Raw genomic sequence first — 22,592 nt, 5'->3', positions numbered from 1 at the left:
TACAAATACAAATATATATTTATTTTCTATTACATTATTTACAATAGACGAACATAAATGTCTTACAGATTATTATTGCTAAGTTAATAACATTTTCTACTGTCTTAAACAATACAAATTTTACTATTTATAAAATTGCAAACTAAAAAATTAATATAGAATAGTAATTGTAATTTAATTTTAATAAACATCTTTTATTTAACTTTTAATTTTCATTTCTAGAATATTGGTAAATATTTATAGCAACCTTTTGATAATCACCAAAAATAAGGATTAATTTTTTATATTAAAATTTATCTTATAAATATAATTTACATATATCTTTAATATTATTATTACTCATTTCACGTTATTATTGATACGATAACACCCCATTACAACATTATCATATAAAAAAAAAGCTATAATACATATCTGGATTGGAGTGACAAGTCTGGATTGTGGCACGGTGCTGGCAGCAAGAATAAGTGATGATGGGATAATCAATTAAATTCAACAATTGAGAAATCTCTAATGCTCATCTTTACTTCTTATCTATCTATCTAAATCCCTTACCTTCACAATTTAAATTAACATGTGTTTACACTATGAAACAGAACGTGAGCAAAAAATAATAAAATAAAAACATGCAGAATAATTAAATATTGAAGAATAAAACTGATTTAAACAACTAGACCGAAGTGAGGCATCTTTGTGTCGCTTCACACTGAAAATCAGCTGATATGACAATGTTGTATCAATGTTGCAATGCTACAAGGTGAAGGGGAAGTAGGGTGCGGTAGTTGCCCATACGGCCAAGCTTGCAATAATGCACCCAATATTGTAGCTCAGTAAAGAGTTAAATTGACATCCTATAGACTTAATGAAATGTAGTAGTAAATGAGCCACCCTCAGTAATTTGTGTTATAAAACTATTTTTACGTTAATGTAAATCATGAATTACAAAACAATTCCATAAGCTCAATATCACCAATTATTAAGATGATCAAACGTTTATTTTAATGTCATAGATAGAGTATTTTCTTTATAATGTGACTAAATTTGTTCCCTCATATCAATCACATTTATGCTGAGCACAATACAATAATTTTTTAAGAAAATATAGGTCTGACTTTATTTTAGAGTTTTTTTTTTGTTGCTAGGCCTACATTATTTGTAAAATTCAAATATTCTGAAAGACTTGCACCAGCAACAGTCACTAAACATGTCACTAATGGAACAGAAAATTTACCAAAATTAGTTGTGCAGATTTCAAAAAAGAAAGGACTAAAGAAAAACACAAGACATGATATTGTGTTTTCCATTCCAATCAAAGAACCTTTACTTTTCCAAGGTGATCTTGAGAGTAGTAACTCTGAAATAAAAATCCTGAGTAAAGTGGAACTAAAGCTTAAAGGTATAAGAAAGGCAAAATATACACAAAAATTTGTCACAAAACTCATACTTAGTAAAGAAAATGATAACAACAAAAAACAATAATTTAATCTAGCATAAAGATCTTGTAAACAAGTGACATGTATTACTTTACCAGATAATAAGCTGGTAATAATAGAAATAAATCCTTGGAATGAGTTAGTATAACCTACCATACTTATAGACATTTTGAAGCGTTCAATTATAATAATTGCATAGTTTGTATAAAATAAAGACAAAGAAATACAAAGAAACAGTTTAAGCACAAATACATCCCAAAACTCTGTCCAATCTACATTTTTGTCTTCTCTGTCACTTTGAAATGTCCCAATTTCACTTTTTGTCAATATCTCTTTGGTTGTAAAGTATTTTACTCGTATATCACTGGATACACAACAAAATGTAATAACTGAGTTCAATATGAAAACAGATGTTGCAATGTTGCAGAGCTGTTGAAAACCATTTTCCATCTGTATAAAATATGACCCTACCAACGGACCCAACATGAATCCGAAAGCCTCGACTGCACTGAGTACACTGAACATATTGTGCTTCTCACCGTCGGATTCCTCGACAATCATTGCTTTACCCAAAGTTTGTGTGTGTTTCAGTAACCCGAGAGTTACTCTGCAGACAAATATCACATAGAGAGAAGTGGAAGCAAGGAAGTAGTAGGCGAAGGAACACAAGACCAGGGAGATGGTAAGGGTCTGTCTGTGGCCATAGAGATCAGAGCAGTATCCTACCAAAGGACTGGAAAAGAGTTGCACAGTGGGATATAAGGAATTAAACACTCCGGCCAGTAATCGTGTAGGGCCTACATTATGCAGGTGAATGGGGAGGAATGGTATCAGTAGACTAGTTGCAAACAGATCTAAAAATAAAACTATTAACAGCCAATAGGAATTCATTCCAACACGCTTCTATTACAGCTCATCCCTTTTCTTCTCAGATTCCTTTTTACTTTTCTTTGCAGGTTCTTTACTCTTTGATTCATCCTGTAACAAGTAAAAACAATTAATGACAAAAATAATTGTGTTATCCTTATAAGGAATTTTTCATGAGATGGAAAAACCAAAATGGTTATATACTGTGTAAAGGTGAACTTCTCCAGAAAGTAAATTTTAACCTTATTAGTACGAATTGGCTATACAATTAACCTCCAATCAAACTGCAACGAACCAAGTACACTACATAACACATATCACGTATACCAGGAGAGATTGGGGAGGAAATCAGTAGCAACACGCAATGATCGGAAGAGGAGGCGCCTTTGGTTTTATGATTTAGTTATGAATTCCAAAGTCAGGGTGTGTATCGCAATTGTTTTATTGACAGAGGTTTTAATGATCGTTACACTTTGTTTAGGTTTTCAAGTCAATCGATTTAGATACACTTCAAATAAAAAATCTGTCTTTTGCTCATGGTATCAGTTAACACGTTCAACGCGGGTGCGGTAGATCTACTGCACGGCTGCCTCGCGCCAGGCGCGCATGACGTAAATCTACTGCACAGCGCCATTGTTTAGTAACCCACTCAATGTGCTCTCAGCACTCAACGTGTATGGTTGTCCGTTTTGCCGCTCGTGGGGACATACTTTTCCCGCGTTTTTGTGGTCGCCGTTCTCAGTTAGCGTTTTGTGGTTAGTTTTTAGACTACTTCAAATTTTACCGTTTTTACCGGTGAATTCAATTAATTGAGGAGGTTTGGAGAGACTAAAACCACTACCAATTGTTCAATACAACCAGTTTATGAAAGGCGTGGACCACAGTGACCAAATGATGTCATATTATCCTTGCAAAAGGAAAACACTGCGGTGGTACAAGAAGATTTTTGTCCACGTAATTCAGATGATGTTAGTGAATGCACACTATCTCTATAACGAAGTTCGCACATCAAGTGAGGAAAACAAAATGCCATTGTATGAATTCCGTCTGAAAGTTATTGACAAGCTACTCCCTGACGTTCCCGAGCCTCCTCGACCTCTGAAGCGCCGCAGCGTCCCCCATGTACCCTCATGGATTACAGAAAAAGTGGCTTGTGGAAAGAGAAGTAAACAAAAGAGGTGCAGAGTTTGCTATGCAAATGGCAGAAAGAAATACGTGATGTGGCAGTGTTTAGAATGTGATGGACAGCCTGGGTTGTGTGTCCCACATCGCTTTGACCAATTCCATGACTAATGAAGCGTACCTTGGGGAGGATGGTTGGGTTGTAAATAGTAGTTTTTAGTGTTTTTTATCAATATATTTTTAGTTATACTAAGTGATTTGTTTCCAGTATTATTATAAACAATTGTTAATGGTCTGTTTTTTCAAAAACAATAAGGAAAACGGTGTGCGCTTTGAAGAGAGATTGGCCCCAGGAGCGTGTGCGGTAGATCTACTGCACGTTTTCAAAATGGCGAAATTCGGCTCTTTTGGTGTTTGATGACCTTTCTGTACCAACCCGTGTCACAACAACTAAATTGGTAAGTGAATATTAATCAAACAAAATTAGCCTCTAGCAATACACATTACTTAATTTTTAGCAGCGAACGTGTTAAGGAACATTTCTACATAATTTTACTGAATATGACCCCAGAACTCAAAACAACCCCCCCCCTCCCCCATTGTGGAAATAATAACTGTCCAAATATACCAAAACAAGTTTAGATTTATTCCAAAAATGTATCTTATTTTATCATGACCAACTTTTGTCAGCTTGGTACACCATTTCATTCCAAATATATGGTGGCTATTATAATTCTTTTCTAATTCACAAATAAATTATTTATTTTAATATATTATAAACCTAAAGAAAAAGTATTCTGGAATGCATGTAACAGTCCCAACACATTTTTTTAAAATAAAAAACTGTCTTGCATCTCAGACAGATAACTGATTACAGCTACAAGAGAAATAGATTATAAATATTTCTGTTGTCACAAAATCTGACTAAAACTGAAAGACTGAGCCAGAAGAATTGTTTTTAATACTGATGTACCTGGTTCTATGTAATGACATTGTTTGGGTTCACTCTCACCTGTCTGCACTTAAGGTATATGCTTGGTTTTTTTATCTACAACTTGATCGGTTCTCAAGTTAGACACTTGTGAGTACAACACATTCAAAAGTTGTTAAATGTGTTGTGTATGTTTAACCTTATGCTTCCACACCTGAAGAAGAAGATATATGCCAATCCTTGGCACATAGAGTTCTTTAATGTACAATATAACAATGGCAAATGTCTGAAATCTAGTTATGTTCCTGTGAATTAATTTCTAATTGTGCTAAGATATATTGCTAATTATAGCTGGAATCTGAAGGTTTTATATAGAATTTTACTATTAAATACTCTATTATTTTTTTCAGTTTCACAAAAAAGTAAAATTATCTTTGTTAAAGAGCAACTTCTATGAAGGAAGTAAATACAATAACACTAAAGTAAATATAGGATACACATATCTAAATACTTAACCAATTTTCTAGTGTGTCCATATCAAAACTGGAGGAGGCACTCAATATAAAATTAATAACAAGAATAACACCAGTAAATATACGATTTAGTCCTCCCTCAGTTAATAAAATGAAATATTTAAAAAATGATTACCTATTTTTAAAAGTGTAAATGAACTGAGATTATTACTTCAGCCCACACCTGAACTAATACAGTTGAAAACTGTGCAATAAATTACATTGTTCAAGTAAAACTACTATTGATCTACTTACGAACAGGAAATCGACAATTTGGACCCATAAAAAAATATTGTAATTAAAATCGTTTTCTGCAAACTTTTAATTACGAGGGCAATTTTTTAAACCTCCAATCATATGCCATGATGGCAATTCAAGTGGCAGGTCAACACTGAGCACAATAGTCGCTGCTGAGTTAAAGTAGTTAGTTTGTGGTGAGCTACAGTCACATAAACATAGCCGCATCTATTGATTCTCCTGCCAAATGTAAATTGAGGAGTGCTATTTACTTCCTACAAGCAGAAGGGGTTGGTGCAGCGGAAATCCATCGGAGAATGTGTCGTGTTTATGGAGGAAACATTATGAGTGCTGGTGCTGTACGTAAATAAAATTTAAAAAATGGCCAAACTGACATGCACTATAAAGGAGGTCAAGGATACAAGTCTGTTGCTACAGATAGCCTTGTTGAACAAATTGAGTGCTTAGAGAAAACCGTAGATAAGTGCTTTATCTTTAGAATTTTCAGAAGTGCATGATCTTCTCTTTACTCTATTGTTACAGAACATTTAGGCTACAAAATATTTGTGCTCGGTGGGTGCCAAAAATGTTGATGGACACCTACAACTCGCCGTATGACTTCCTTGAATTTGACTTTAGACCATCTCTAAACTTTTGATGAGATTCCCACAAAACCCCATCACCCAGATCCAGCGCAAACTGATTACTTAAAATTGGAAGTGACCAATGTTGTAGGAGGGAAGATTCGCAATTGACTACTTCGCTCACCGCTGACCTGCCACTTGTCTGGCCGTCAGGGTGTGAGGTCGGAAGTTGAAAAAAAGGCCCTTGTATATCTTGACACGATTTCATTCAAAGATTATGCTTCTAACTAAAGGAATAAATAAGTGGAATAATACTGTCCATGTTTTGAAAAGTTTTCCTTAGTCTGTGTGTGTAAAATGTATAAGTTTATAAAAGTTAAAAAGTGCGGAATTATAGTCTAAAAGAAACATATATGCAGAATTGTCCTAAAGAGTAGGATATGCTTGAAACAGAAAAATGGTTAATTGTGAAAGATCACAGAATGATTTAAATACAAATTCTTGAACATTTTTGTGTGTTGAAGGAAATTGGGTAGTAAAAATGAAGAACATATTTCTAGGTCATTTTCCACAAATTTAAACTATTTATTTTGGGGAAAGATTTGTTATTTACAGTAAAAAATTTGTGTTGCTTTTAGTATACTTCAATCAATCAAGCGAATGTTTCTAATAATAAAAAACAAAGATTTTATTTTTATTTTGGATCTTTAAAAATTGGCCATTTCAACAACCATTAGTTAAAAAAGAACTTTAAAATAGTAATTGGCAGTTAATAAAATAAAACTAATTACACGCAGGCAGACGAGTTAATAAAAATTCAGATTAACATAACAGATTGATACAATAAAAACAGTACAAAAATAACTTACCCAAGGAGTTTGAAGACATAGTAATTATACAAATGTTTAATACAGACAGTCACAATTTAAGACAACTAACTAGAAATAACAGCAAACAATAGATTCATTCTCTGCCAACAACATAGAGGCAACACGCCAAATAATATCTTTGTTTTTACCCTTAGACTAATACTTTACAAGCTAATCTATTAATCATCACAGCAAAGTTATTTTAAAATATCAATTTTATTGTCAATTGTCAAAGGTCATTTGTTCACCATCAAATCATCACCCTGGATTAAGAGAAATTAAGAAACTGAATGTTTGTTTCCAGGATTCTAGACACAATAAAAGACTGGGTGGAAACTGAATTAAATAAAGTTTCTCCTTTACTCAATGTAAGTCATAATTCTCATAACACTTGAACACAGAATAAGTATTAACAATGACTGTAGTATTATATTTCTTTACCTGAGGTTTGTAGTTCTTTCCATAGTAAGGTTTATTTTCAATTAAGACTTCCTTGCATCGATCTTGTTGAATCAAGAAATCCTTAGCGTCCCAAGCCATTGAACCATCTTTGAACATAAAGATGGCTCTGTCATCATCTATCATGTACCTACAACATTTAATAAAACCAATAAAGCATCTTTATTATCTACACTATCTTACCAACATTTTAAGGCAATATCACATATTAAAATCCACACTCTGTACTAAATACAAGGAAAAAAGATAAGATTGAACAGAACTAAAACAGTTATATTAACTTAGTACTATAATATCAAAAAACAATAAAAGTAGGACTGAGAACAATAAATAGAGCACAAATGTTGTATGGTGTCTTTATAAAGGTTACCAAAAGAATAGTTAACTCACATAGTAAAAAATACATTTTTTTTTATACATTAATTCAAATACTAGTATGAACATGAACAAATCCAAAACCAACCGATTTTACAATACTCAGAAGACGATAATTTTAAATCTAAACAAAGAAAGAAAACGTCTACTTAAAACAGCTAATGAGACCCTAAAACCAAAATATTACAAGTCTACAGAAATGCAAACATTGGGTTGAAATTTGACTAATACTCTGACCACATCACTCTTCCTAGAAGTAGCTAAAAAAATACAAGGTGAAATGGAACACAAAATACAGACCAAATCCAATCTTATATAGGATAGAAACAAAACACTCCCTTGTCTTAACTGCCATAAACTAAACAAAGCATAGCCAAAACCAAGGAGCCATTCATAGCCAGCTACAAAACACCTAAAATTTCAGCAAAAAAAGAAAAACGTATTAGTGTTTCTCTTCAGGTAGTAAAAAGTAAAATAATACTAACAGAGAATTTCAACCAATTGACAACGTTACAGGCTGTACGATCAACTGAGGAAACAATTTTAGCTGGGGAATTCAGCCAAACCCCAATGAAAAAACTGTCTACAAGAATACTGACAGAGGAACCCTGCCATCTGACAATCTTACAATCATTAGGATCAACGGGGGAATCAGTCAAACCCCAACAAAAAACTGAAACAAACAACAGAGCCAAATAAAACTATCGATATGACAACTTCTCACTTTAAAGTCAATAATTATCTTCCAGTGACATCTCAAAAGCTAGGGGAAAATGAAACCTACAAAGATTTTTTCGACAAAAGCATCTCTGGCCACCAAAAAAATCCTCTTTCTTTTATTTTGAGAAAACGTACGGTAGAAAGAATAACAAGAAAAGACCAGGCACAAGACCAGAACTTCGTAACCTGCTGAAAAAACAGATAAAAATTACATCGTTATCTTCCACCTAAATAAGAGAGGATTATCCAAGAAAATAAATAGGCTAAACCATATTTTAAGCACTGTTAACCCTACCATATTAACTAGAGAAATATCTTAACCCTACCATAACTGAACATAACCTAAATACAATCAACTTATTACTAACAAAAAAAAACTATGGTTATTCATTTGTGACAAAGTTTTGTCGAGAAGATCACAAACTAGGTGGAGCGGCTATCTATAAAAAAGAATCAGCAATTATTGATGTAGAAAATATCAGAACATTGTTCCGAACTAGTATGGGAAGCTGCACTAGCTAAAATTATTATTAAATCACAAACAATGTATATCCTTGGAATTTACACACCACAAGCTAGGTGACAAGCTAGATTGGTAATAAATGCATCTCTACCATTGTCATCTCAATTCAAGCAAAAAATAAATTACTAGTCCTGATGGGTAATGTAAACTTTGAAAAACTCACTGTAAATGCAGGCTACAGACTATTTGAAGAATTATTGACGTTCAGAATCAGGTGTCTTCCACTACCAGCAACTCGAATTACTCACAACTCAAGAACATTTATTGACTGCATATGCACTAAGCATCCAGAAGACATAGTAAGTTTCTCAGTCACTGAGACAGGTAGTGTATTCAGTGTAATTTTAAACTAGGAATATGAAAATAAAAGTATATTCATAAGAAATTACAGAAGGAGAAATTACCTCAAAAACTTACAAGCCGCACTAGCAACAGAAAACTAGTACTCAGTTTACTTTACTCCTGATGCTGAAGAAGCATAAAAGTCAAACTATAACAATGAGGACACTGGATTATGTTTGCCCAAAGAAAAAAACCAGAACAGAACATAAATCTAAGCTATGATTGAGAAGTGATTTCGATGAAAGATGACTTCCAGAGAGCACACTACAAAAGTATGAAATGCCAGGTAATGAAAACGACAGGATGACAATGACAACAAAAAAGAAAGCACGAAACTTAGAAACCTTAAATGTAACACTGCCGCTGAACATATAGCCCATTCTAATAAAAAGTCCAAAGCTCTTTGGGATATTATCAATTCAAAAAACAAACTATCTAGCAGCTCTCTCAGGTTTAGATGTAGATGCAAAGTCAGAAGACAATCCATATCTTATAGTTGAACATCTAAACAATTTTTACTTACAGATTGCAGATACAACACTTGAAAAATCCCATAACAAGCAACAAAACAAAAACATACCCCTTTTACTGATAATGCATTACCCTTATACCTAGGTATACCCTTATACCTGGGTAAGTTTTGTTCCTTTATGAAATCCAATGTCTGTGCAGCACCATTATCCTTAGATAATTGATAAAAGCCTTCAACTGTTAATTCTAACTATTATTGACTGCAGAGAAATACTAAGAGTCATACAATCTCACAAAACCAAACTCTCATGTGATGTTGATGCAATTCCATCAAAGATAGTAAGACACTGTGCAACACAATTAGCAGCAAAACTTGTACATATAATAAACAAGTCATTTAGTCTTGGTCAGTTCCTATCTGGTTTGGATCTCTCCAAGATTTATCTAAAACACAAGAAACGCTCTACAACTAAATCAGAAAACTATCACCCAATCTCAATGATCCCCACCTTTTCAAGCCATAGATAGAAACATTTTAGTCTCATGAATCCCAATTCACCCTGAGCACTATAACCTCAAACAAAAAGTCAACATGGTTTTCTAATATTAGCATTAAAATTAGCAGGCATATATATTGAAAAGGTGGGGATCATTGAGATTGGGTGATAGTTTTCTGATTTAGTTGTAGAGCGTTTCTTGTGTTTTAGATAAATCTTGGAGAGATCCAAACCAGATGGGAACTGACCAAGACTGAATGCCTTGTTTATTATATGTACAAGTTTTGCTGCTAATATATATATATATATATATATATAAACCCCTAATGTTATTATATTCATTTGAGATTTGATTTGAAAACTGTTAAAATACTGTTATTTTATTTAACTATATATATATATATATATATATATATATATATATATATATATATACAGGGTGTATATTATGTCTGGAAACACCCAAATATATCCTTTAATAATTTAAATATAAATTTGAAACCTCTTACAATCGTGATAGAGATTGGGCATCTACTTTTTGGAACAATGTTTTGTTATGTCACACCAACGGGGGACGTCCTGCCGAGGGTATCGTGAATATTCTTAATGGAAGCCTATACCTTGTGATACATAATTTTAAAGGTAATAGCTTACTGAATTGAATGCCACAAACCGCATTAAAGGATATATTTGGGTGTTTCCAGACATAATATACACCCTGTATATATATATATATATATATATATATATATATATAAATTATATATATATTATATATATATATATATATAGTTAACAGCACTAGATCAGCTAAATAAAATAACAGTATTTTAACAGTTTTCAAATCAAATCTCAAATGAATATAATAACCTTTAGTGGTTGAAGATTATGTAGAGTTTATGAGTGTGCAGAAAATATCAGTGGATAAAATTTACCATTTTCTGCAGTAGAAATATAAATAAATTTAATTTGTGTTTTTATTTTTCTACAAAATAAGTTGTATGTTGTTAATATCTATATACACAATTCAGAGGTTTTTAATCTAAATATATCATAATGCAAAATATCCTCAATAGAGATTCTACCCTCAAAAGCATTTAAAGGAGCAATATCAGTTATAAATCCCAGGACATGATGGGAATCTACTTTTACTGTTTACTATCAGTAACAAATTCTACTGCTTAGATATTTGAAACATTAATAAATAATACTTTGTTGTTTTTTGTTGTATTCTTGTTATTTAACATGTGTTAATGTTTAGAATAACATAAAATAGTTTTTAATTTTATGTTCTATGTATATAGAAAAAGAGAAACATCATTGACCAGTGTACTGTAATATTTGGATTTATTTATGTATATTTAGTAATGCTGATATTTTGAGTGACTGTATACAAGTATCATTGTTTTATATAAATAATGTAAAATTAATAAAACAATTGACGATTTTTATATAGTTTATTTGCTATTTACTGCATGTACAATAGCATTTTTCCTAATTTTACAATGTAATGTTTAGGATACACTGCAGGTAGAAGGATTGAAAATTACCATTATAAAATTTATAAATTTTGACATGAATATTAAAATTTTGACACGAATATTAAATTATTGTTTTTCCCACGTGTTTTATGTGACACGGGACAGAGACATAAAAAATGTAATGGTTAAAAAAATGATTTGAATTTAAATTCTACCATGACATAAATGATTATTTACCTGAAAATTATAAATAGTTAACAATCTTCATGTATAAACTCTAACTATAGAATACATTGGTTTTGAGTCTGTATCTCTGAACTGACCTAGTTACTACTGACCTACTTTAGGATTATCAGTTGATAGAGACATTGTTTTATAAATATGTGAACTTTGCTTAATTTTAAGCAGTTTAGCTTTCCTTGCATGTTTACATCAAATCTCATGTGTGACATTTTAATTTTAATATGTTTGATAAACAAATAAAGAACAAAGTTTGCTGTGAGCACATTATACTGATGAGTTAAAAATAAAATTGAAGATGGTAGTTTCATATTGTGAGATAACTTTACTGATCTGGGAACCAATCTGAGGTGTTAGCTTCTACATTGATGTCTTTTGAGTTTGGAACACATTGAATACCGCTTCTGTAGTTTTACTTAATTGATATTTTAGACTACTATATTGTATAATATGTATTATTATGAGTTTTGGTTACTCTGAGATGTCTACTGGAATGTTAGTAATACAATTCACCACTAGATTGTGTTTGGTGTATTGAATCAGCATATTGACTAAGCAGAAGTTGTTACCATTTACAGAATAATGTGTTTTGTACATTGTTACATTTTCTTGACACACACTGGTTTATTTTTAAATATCTGTTTGAAAAGTATTAAAATTATATTAATTATTTTACTAGTGACATAATAAAACATAATGTTGATTATTGAAGTATTGTTTATATGAATTTCCAAAACAATTTAGACTCTCTGCTTGGGCATCAGCCATAACTATACTAAGATTACACAACTCACTATTAGGCTTACTACTAAAAAATGTTGTGTCATCAGCAAAAATTATTGAATTACAACTAATACTAGAAGGTAAGTCATTTATTAAAACTAAAAACAAAAACGGGCCGAGGACCGATCCCTGTGGTACCGTACTCCATTTGTAACAGTCGCAATATCAGAAAGCGTGTTATTTACACACACTCTTTGTGTACGGTTTGCCAAATAAGTTTGAACAATTTTTAGCTCCACACCTTTGAAACCATAGAATTGTAGTTTAGAAAGAAGGATCTCATGTGGTACACAGTCGAAGGCCTTAGTGAGGTCGCACAAGACTGCAAGAGTGCTTGAATGTATTTCAAAACCTTTAAGTACAGATCTAATAAGGCCCTCGACTGCATCCACAGTTGATTTACATCCAACGTTACAATAGATCCTTGAGGACACAAAACGTTGCTAATTTTTCAATAAAAATAAAAGTCATAAATAAATGTCTGAATTTTCTTTTGCAGCATACATACATTTTACCCTAAAACAAAAGTTTACCCTAAACAAAGTAGAAGCAGCACATTCTGTAGAACTGTGTTATTGTTTTGAATTGTGAGTAGAGGATAAAAAATACTGCCATTTCTATTATAATGGTGAGGGCAAATAATTTTTTATATAATGTTTTAGTACTACACAACATTACAATTTTATCAGTCTGCAATTGGTAATTTGGTAGAATACAAGAGTCCAGATTACTTAAGTTTAATGATGGGTAGGTTTCACAATTTTAAAAATGTTTTCATTACATTCCAATATTATTTCATTATTTTCTACTGCAAACACCCAGATTTACCTCTCTGCCTGTATGTGATTGTTCCAAAGACTCCCTTGCCACAGCTTTGTCAGCTGTTCACTCTCCTCTCTTGTGGGGTTCCCTAGAATTGATACAAATGCCATCAGAGTCCTCCCCTTCTTAGTCATCTTCAGGAGTTCTTCTGGATTGTTGGAATCCAGATTCATCTACAAAAGATACATTATTTTTGGTGATTAATGGTGTATGATGATGGAAGAAACTATTTTTCTTACATATTTAGATTTTTAACGCACTTTCAAAATATTTAATATTATACGTAATCCAATATTATGACGGATTAGTCACAATAGTTACTCTGTATTTGCAGAAAATGAAACAACTCAGCTAAGTACGTAATTATAAGGCAGTCACAGCTGGTGAAAAAAATATATATTCAGGACGATTTCATTAGGAGATTAATATATCATCAAGCAGTTATATTGGAGGCAGTTGAAAATCAAGCTCTTTCTTATAACTCAATACCCTAAAATTCTCTCACACAACCGACAACTGAAAATGTTGGAATCAACGATGATGAATCTGATTTGGTGACTGACTCACTGCAATATTTGTGAGAAAAATGGACATTGGGCCACAGTGTGTAATTCTACAAAGCAATCCAGTGTAAGGAAGGACAAACACTTTCAAAGCAAAAGGACAGAAGTAAACTCCATGACATCATCCACATTGGCTCATCTCAAAAATGTCTTTCCAAAGCAACAGTTCCCCTGGTTATCAATGTAAATCAAGTCGAAGCCTTAATCGACACAGGGATCGCTGATAGTTTTATATCTAAGACTGCTGTTAGAAGATACAACATTCATAAATATCTTACGAAGCACCAAATATATATGGCATTAACCAGTCATGCGTCTTCCATACTTGGCCATTGTATTGCTGACATGGAATATAACGGACATAAAACAAAACTGCAAAAAAAAAAAAAAAAAAAAAAACCATTTTTGCAGGTATTTTTTTTTTTTTGCTGGAAATGCCTGCAAGCAAAACTTCTAATTCTACCTGATTTATTATATGCTAATGTTGTCATAGCACATGATATTCTTCATCAACATTCAACTGTAAAGTTAAAGTTAGGTGGAGGATGCCCACCCTTGAATATGTGTAACCTTCTTAGTGCCAAAGTCCAGCCACCGCTATTATTCAGTTATCTGTTCGATGATATAAAACCTATTGCAAATAAGTTCTGTTGCTAGTCTGAAGAAAACATAAAGTTCATAAAAAATGAGATTAAAAGACTTCTCTTGGAAGGAATAATGAACCCAGTAGGTCACCGTGGCGAGCCTAAGTAGTTGTCATCAATAATGGACACAAAAGACATGTGTGCATTGACCACTCACAAACTGTTAAGAGGTTCACACAACTTGTTGCATATACTTTACCACATATAGAATCATTTGTATCAAACATTGCTCAGTACAAAGTATTTAGTACAATTGATCTAAAGGAAGAATATCATCAAATTGCAATCCTTCCTAAAGAACGACCATTCACGGAATTCTATGCTAATGGAAAACTTCATCAGTACACTCGTATTCCTTTTGGCGTATATTTCACTTCTTGAAAAGCAAAGAATCTTCTCTACTCTATAGAGGATGTGCGTAGTATGACTGCTAAATGCTCGAATATTGATTTCAAAGGACCAATCCCCTCAGTCACATGAAACAAATACATTCTAATCATTATCAATGAGTTTTCAAGATATCAATTTGCTATTCCATGTTCAGGAAATAGCAAACCTATATAGTTCCTGTTGTGATAGGTGTTGCTATCAGGATCTTCAGTAATCAAAACTTTGACATCAATTTTGACTGGATACATTCATTCCGATCAAGGTTCTGCCTTCATGTCTAGAGAACTAAAGGATTTCTTAAATTCAAAAGGAATTGCCACAAGTTGCTCATTACCCTGCAATCCCCAGGGTTAATTATTAAGTAGAGCGCTACAACGGAATCATTTAGAAAACTCTTCACGGCCATTTTTGAAACATTTATACCACTCGTACACCCTTGTTTTACTCATAGAAGTCACCATAGGCCTTTATAAACATTGCACACACTTTATTTCATTTTTCACAACAAATTTAATATAAATTCTTTAATCAATTTTTTTTTAACAAAATAAATTGTTGAGTTCATCAAACTTGTCAACCTTAGAAGCTGCACTTAAAAATTAATCAATGATTAAAGCTTGAAAAATTTTACTCGTATTATACTTCAGGAGCATGACAGTATAGAATTGGACTCTTCAAACCTGTAAAACTTTGTATATAACAGTTTTTAGATCGAGACAAAGGGGCAAACTCAACTGTGGTACCATAAGTGAGTTTAACGGCCGGAAGGTTACACCTTTTAACACCTTTAAGGATTCTTAGTCCTATATATGTTTACATGTTTTCTTTGTCAGGACAACAAAACAACTCTTTTATGGCATTGGAAATACCTTAGACCGGAAGAATATAGGAAGGACTAGAAGTAAATGCTTTTTAACCGAAGTAGGTTTCCGAGTCCTATGTATTTGTATTTTCTTGATAGTGGCAACAAGGCAGACTTAGCTGTTGCGTTTGAAATATAATTAGTTATGTTAGAAATATTATATAATCAGAAATGCTCCTACACGTGCAAAACATGATGTAAGAGTCAGGTTAAACTTTGATACTCTTAACCGTGAACACTGAAATAATATGCATCTGATGTATAAAAATGTTCATATTACATCGTAAGTGCTTTTACTAAGTAGTATAAGGACATAGATTTTGAAAACTGTCCGAAGCCGTGGATAACAGCTAGTTTAAAATCAAAAGAGGTTTGTTAGTGAGGGATCCAGTTTTCACAGTTCTTTATACTCTGTATATTACTGTCAGCATTAATTTGTTTATAAATAAAAAAAACTAAACAGTAAAAAAACTTAATATTAAAAAAATATACCTTAATGGGATAATGGGTTTTTATGATTCATTCATTAATTTATTTGAAACTAATTTGTTTAAGTAATTTTAAGGAAAGGAGGCTTTTAATTTTATTTTACATAATGAAATGAAGTAAGTCTATTTTAACCATTTCAGCCACTAACAATTGCAGATGTGAGATCATATTATATATGATTGGGGCAGTGTAGAGACTTTAAATGCTACAAAACTAGTTTAATCCAGTTTGTTTTCATTACTCAATTTTCAAAATGCTCACCTTGGACAAATCCAAACTTGGTTGAGGTCGCAAGTGTTCTGGCAGTTCGTCAGGCTCAAGGGGTTCCTCATCTTCCTATATAAACACCAATACATTTAACAGATTTTAACTAAGCATACCACAGTATTGAAATATGATGACATTTTTTGTATTTATCTTCGCTCATATCGTATTATTTTTTAACTCATTCATATTTGATTTAATCAATCTGCAAACATCCAGGCTAGGAGCCTTATTGCTCATATATTATTTTAGAGTTATTTTTTGCACATATCCTTTGCTTAGAGTTTATTATTAAGTTTATTATCATTTTCCAATATTTTATATCCTAAATTAAGCTTTTGTACAAGTTTTAAATACAGTAATCAATTGTAATCTATTATTATTCTGCTAAGCTACAAGAGCTAGAAAGTAATTATAAGATATATTTCTTTTCCTTATGGGATAAATAATGTACAGTGAATCAACGAAAACCAATTTTGACCATAATTCTTCTTTCGGCTCTTTTCATTTACCTTCGAGCTAACCAAATTCGATTACCTTATGTGCAAACATTCACGGATTTGTACAATGAGGTTGTTTTCATAATAGCGTTTAATAGTATTTTCATTGCATTAGATAGTTTATTGATCATTGGTGCAATCTAAATTTAAAACTAGGCAATAACGTCTTCTATTCAACCTGCATTACACTACTGATCAAGCACTTTACAATAACAATTTTCTAAATTTTAAATGTAAACAAATGTTTTTGCCTCTTTGATGAACTTCAGCTGAAAGTATTAACAGCTGTTAAGTATCAGTTCACTTTGTATTACGTGTCATAGACAATAAACAACAATAGATAATTTTCTTTATTTACATATTCATAGAGAGTAGTACATGCGCCATAAAACAAAAGTTGTGGTTAGTAAAATTTATACAATGTAGCGCAGTCTGTCGGATCCAATATAAAACTCAACAACAATTTATAATTAAAAAAATTAATTAAATAAACCATTTAAATTGGGCCAAATTGTGAATCTGAACCATTCTCGAATCCCCTTCAACACACACACAAAATTTCATCAAAATCGATCCAATCGTTTAGGAGGAGTTCAGTCACATACACATGAACACAAGAAATATATATATATACATGATATATATATATATATTTAGTATATATATATATATATATATATATATATATATATATATATATATATACTAAATATAAAACTGAAATTGAATTAATATTGGAAGATGCAAGTTATCTGAGTATCATGTCTGGCACAAGGCTGTATATTGCGTAGGGGAGGAAATTGTGAATATGAGTGAACAACTTGATGCGTACCTGGCATTAGATAAATATAGGGAATAACAAAAAAAGGATTCTAATTTAATTATTTAATCAATTTCAAAAAAAAAATTGTAATTCATAAGAATTTATAGCCCTGAAAATGACCACCTGCAAAGGTTCATTTTCCAATCTTAAATATACATTCATACTATATTTTTTTATTATAAATAAATAAAATTTTATACTTCTACTTTTCTACTTTTGTATTGTGCAGCACTTCCATCTGAGTAATCACAAATATTTCAGAGTCTCTGGAGTATCATTTATGAATGTTAAATAAAGTGCATTATCCACCCACTTACACTGCAGTGTATTGTTGTATGGCTTACAAACAATTATTTTGTAAATAACTGAACTACTGCTGTCTTAGGGACAACCCTCTTTTAAGTACTAAAATTATGATTATAATAATCACTATCATAATGAAATTAAGTAAAGTGAAGATACATAGTATGACATTTTTACAAAAAAACTTGTAAACGCTCTTTCTTAAATTATTATTTAACTACAAACCCATTAGCCTCCTACTTTGAAAATTTGCACAAGGCTGTATATTGCGTAGGGGAGGAAATTGTGAATATGAGTGAACAACTTGATGCGTACCTGGCATTAGATAAATATAGGGAATAACAAAAAAAAGGATTCTAATTTAATTATTTAATCAATTTAAAAAAAAAAAACAAAATTTTTTAAATTCATAAGAATTTATTGCCCTGAAAATGACCACCTGCAAAGGTTCATTTTCCAATCTTAAATATACATTCAGACTATAATTTTTTTATTATAAATAAATAAAATTTTATACTTCTATACATTAAATTCTATAACTACCTAGTATACAAAACAGTTTTCAAAAGTAAAATCAGATGAAAATTAAATTAATAAAACAGAAAAATAATTTTGGCCACAAAGGTGATGCTATATAACTTTTAGAACATTTTCTGGTATGTTTAGCTTAAATGAGAAATTTGTTTTATTTTATACTAGAGTCCGGTTGGAGCTTTGCTCATTGGGGTGTCAACTGTAGGACTAGCAGAATCCTCTATGATGGTGACAATGATGAGTAAAGCTTATTATCTATTGTAAAATTTTTGTTATATTTTTATGAAGAGGCATTCTATATGAAATCAACAATCTAAAATTACTTTAGTAGTCCTTATATAGATTAGAAAAATTACAAATTAAGAAAATTGCCAATTTCTCCTTAAATAGTTTATTCGGTTTGAAGGTTACTAAGTCTTCAAAAAAACTTTTTATTACAAAGTTATGTCCTGTTGTACATCAAATGAAAGAGCTTTTAAAACTGAGTAAAATGACAACACTCCTATCTCTCTAGCTCGACTATGAGAAAAGGGATAGTGATTACAAAAAAGTTGGTTCTGGTTTTTTGGTGGATTTTGAAAAACTTTACATAGCCGTAACTTTGAAAACGTTTGAATTATTTGGGGAGAAATTGGCAATTTTCATAATCTATATGAGGACTACCTTCATACCAAATTTCATAAAATTTTGAAGTGTCATGTTTATACACTGTGTTGATTTGCTATGGAATGACCCAAAGTTCACTCAAATCTTGCTGTTATTTTTAAATTTTGTAGGAGATTATGTACAGTATTGCAATTACAAATAATAGGTATCCTACAGGTAAATTACGTTTTGTTTTCAAGGTACAATGTGACTAAACCGACTTTTGACAAAATTAATAATTGATATATAAACATATTTATAAGTATTGTTAACTTATATTTTAATTAATGTAAGTGAAATTCTCCAGAAATCATTTAGATATCTTAATCACTTGAATGAATTGTATTTTAAAAACAATGCTATAAAATATAAATTTTGGCCTTAGTCTTTCTTACTACAGCAAATATGCTTATCACTAATAAAAGAAAGTAACACCCTAATATTTGTTGATTCTCAAAAGGTTACTCTATATTTGAAACAGTAGGCCTATCCAATACTTATAAATAATGTAAAGTCCATGTGACTGATATTACGATTTTCTCCAAGTTCTTGAGACTGGTTGTAAGTACGCAAAAAATTCATTTTCTGCGTATATATAGGACTCACGTGGAACCCTAGGTTAATAGTAATTTTAATCTTTAAACAATTTTTAATGAGATAACAATTGTTATTGGAAGTATTGAGGTTTTTTTTGTGATTGCCAGACCTGCTGGGAAATTTTATATACTTATTGTTAGCAAATACCTATGAATTAGACAAATGTACAAAATTCCATGTTAATTTGTTCTATAGATTCGTAGATTTTGTGATGAGTCAATAAGTGGTATTTGACTTAAGGATTTAGAAACAAAAATATAGGCCAACTGTATATTTTGATTTATGTCAGTAGCCTACATACAAAATGCAAAGACCATAAAACTATTTCCAGGTATCTGAATATAATGGCGGAGGTTGCCACTCAAAATTTTAACGTTTTTAACATATTCTGTTCACCCTCCTGAATAAAAATAAATCTGGTTTTAGGGGGTAGAAATCCGGCTTCTGCTGTACCCTCCATTGATGGCCAGAGGCACTCTGTGTCAAAAGTTATAAATTAACAAAAGAGTAGTTGGTACTTTGGGATTATACCGACCACACCCAGACATGAATCGTTATTTCACATTTCGTTTCTACTGATTACTAGATTAGCGTAGAACAATATTTCGTCAATATAAAACAGGAATTGTCTTATCGCAAACACCTCCCCATCCTCAGACAGAGGTCAAAGTCGAGCGTCTAATAGATAACGTGATTGCAGAGTCTCGCCGCCCCGTTCAGCTGGTGCATCGCTTTGTTGTACTTCCGTGTTTTACCTCTACATTTCTCCAAACACAAAAATTCAACAAAAACAAACATTTACCAAACTAAAACTTTTTATTAAAAAAACACTCAAAACTTGTTTTTTATTCTTGATCACATTCCGCCACCCAAAATGCGAGTGCCTCCGGCCATCAGCGCGGGCTTCGACAGCACCTTCGGTGCTGCCCCGCGCTGATGTCGACGAAAGAAAAACATCCCTCGAGATAGTACCTATCAGTAAAATATCAAATTCTAGAGGGGCTAATCAGAAATATAAATTGAATTGTAATGGAAAGGCAATGATGTACCGTGCAAATCACGTGATGCCGCGCGGCCTGCCGTAATCAGGATTCTCGAGAAAGATAAGATAACAGCGACAACAATACCGATCACAATACCTGGAAATGCTTGTAAGTTTGTAATTTTGTAATTGAAGAGTTGTTTTTTTTTTTCGTTCTATCATGTTTGTTTCTATAAATTTCTATTTTTGTGTTCTTCATACTGGTGTGGTCGGTATAATCCCAAAGTACCGAGTAGTTTATTTAGGTTTATTAATTTCCCTGTTTTAAGTATTATTGTTATTTCATATATCCTAAGATTGCGCAACGGCTGATTTCCGCAGCAACCAATACGAGGTTGACTTACGTTCACAAGACCACGTTGTGCCCAGCACAGATGTAGAAAAAGGAAATATTACTCTGCACAAGAAAAGTAGTTCCACTTTTATGTTCTATAACATCGTTATTTGTCATCTCCACCACTTGAAACCTTATATTGTTTTTTCAGGAAAATGATGGCATTAGGTACCAATAAAAATATTTACCTTAAAAATTAAACAATCGTGCGCTGAACAGGTACACGAGTCTAAGGTATTTATTTAAGCACAGGATTACATTTAACAAACAATAAAAACGCAAGGAAATGCATTGCAATGTGTACCCCATCGGGCGCACAACACGTTTTACTAAAGCCCATTATGTACTTGATCAGGTACAGGACAGCAGTTGTGAAAGATCACGTTTACCTAATGGGGTACATGTCATCATGAACGTATTAAAAGGGTTAAGTATTAATAAAATAAGCAGTATTAGATCAAGAGTATTTTTAAATTCTAACCTCCCATTGGTCAAGCAGTCTTTCCATATCAGCATCACTGAAGTCTCTTATATCCTTTTTTGCCCATGCAGGCTTATCTTCTGGATTAGATTTTTTTCCTGTGGCTTCTAAAACGAAACTTCCTAATATTATGAACAGGAAAACTAAGCTAAAGTCATACATTTTAAATTGAGGTTATAAATATAAATAGTAACTTTTCTGTAACTACTAGAAGAAATAATACACTCTAACGGCTATTAAATAATTGTAATTTACAGTATAAAAATCAATTAATAACTATCAAATTATGATAAGCCAAAAACAAACAGCTAATTTTCAATTCCTAGTAGTATGATAAGTTTATTTATCATCTAGTTCAAGTAAGAAGAACAAGAACTAATCTGATTCTGGGCATCAGACGCTGACGGATTATGCTCTTCTTCAGATTTGCTAAAAGCAGGCTTTGGGTTTTATAAAAAAAAACTTCAAAGTTCCCATATGAACACAAGATTTTTTTGTTCTCTAGTACAAGAAGCTGAGAAATTGTACTTGGTCGTAAAACAATCTTTGGGCTGCTTCCGGAATGACAGGATCTTCTGGATGGGTAAGGTTGGGGATGGGTCCTGTCAAGATCCACGAGTAAAATTTTGGACATTAACCTCAGTCATGTTTCCTTGGAAGAGGAGAAGCCAGCTCTGTACCAGCCTGTCTAGTAGCAGGCTGGGATAGCACGCTTCTATATCTAGGCTAACATCAGCTCTTAAGGAGCCTCAAAAACTCCAACCGTTATCTCCCGCAGTAGACTATACCTCTCAATCTACCCTTGCACCCTCGACATTTAAGGTTAGTAAAATGTTATTCCTGCACATCCTTA

General features: G+C 32.1%; 1 protein-coding gene across 2 annotated transcripts; it reads right to left on the bottom strand.

The window, feature by feature from the left end:
- LOC124359404 (LDLR chaperone boca-like) lies at positions 1–22,121 on the bottom strand. 2 transcript variants are annotated; one of them, XM_046812121.1, is made up of 5 exons: positions 21,740–22,121; positions 16,478–16,552; positions 13,275–13,441; positions 6,997–7,144; positions 2,196–2,411 (listed from the first exon to the last, which is right to left on the bottom strand). In XM_046812121.1, exons 1-5 carry the CDS (start codon positions 21,899–21,901, stop codon positions 2,340–2,342), a joined length of 624 nt encoding a protein of 207 aa, XP_046668077.1. In that variant the 5' UTR covers positions 21,902–22,121; the 3' UTR covers positions 2,196–2,339. The 2 variants fall into 2 exon arrangements, with proteins under 2 accessions (XP_046668076.1, XP_046668077.1); XM_046812120.1 differs by lacking the exons at positions 13,275–13,441; positions 16,478–16,552; positions 21,740–22,121 and having other exon boundaries at positions 1–2,411; positions 6,997–7,135.
- Between the last annotated feature and the right edge of the window lie 471 nt (positions 22,122–22,592).

This window comes from Homalodisca vitripennis, chromosome 4, assembly GCF_021130785.1.
Source record: "Homalodisca vitripennis isolate AUS2020 chromosome 4, UT_GWSS_2.1, whole genome shotgun sequence".
In the NCBI taxonomy this organism is placed as follows: domain Eukaryota; kingdom Metazoa; phylum Arthropoda; class Insecta; order Hemiptera; family Cicadellidae; genus Homalodisca; species Homalodisca vitripennis.
Note: the sequence above shows the minus strand (reverse complement) of the source record. Positions and strands in the feature narration are given on the sequence as shown.

Coding starts and splice junctions, on each gene's coding strand:
- LOC124359404 (XM_046812120.1), bottom strand. CDS start 2,324: ATGAATTCCTATTGGCTGTTAATAGTTTTATTTTTAGATCTGTTTGCA.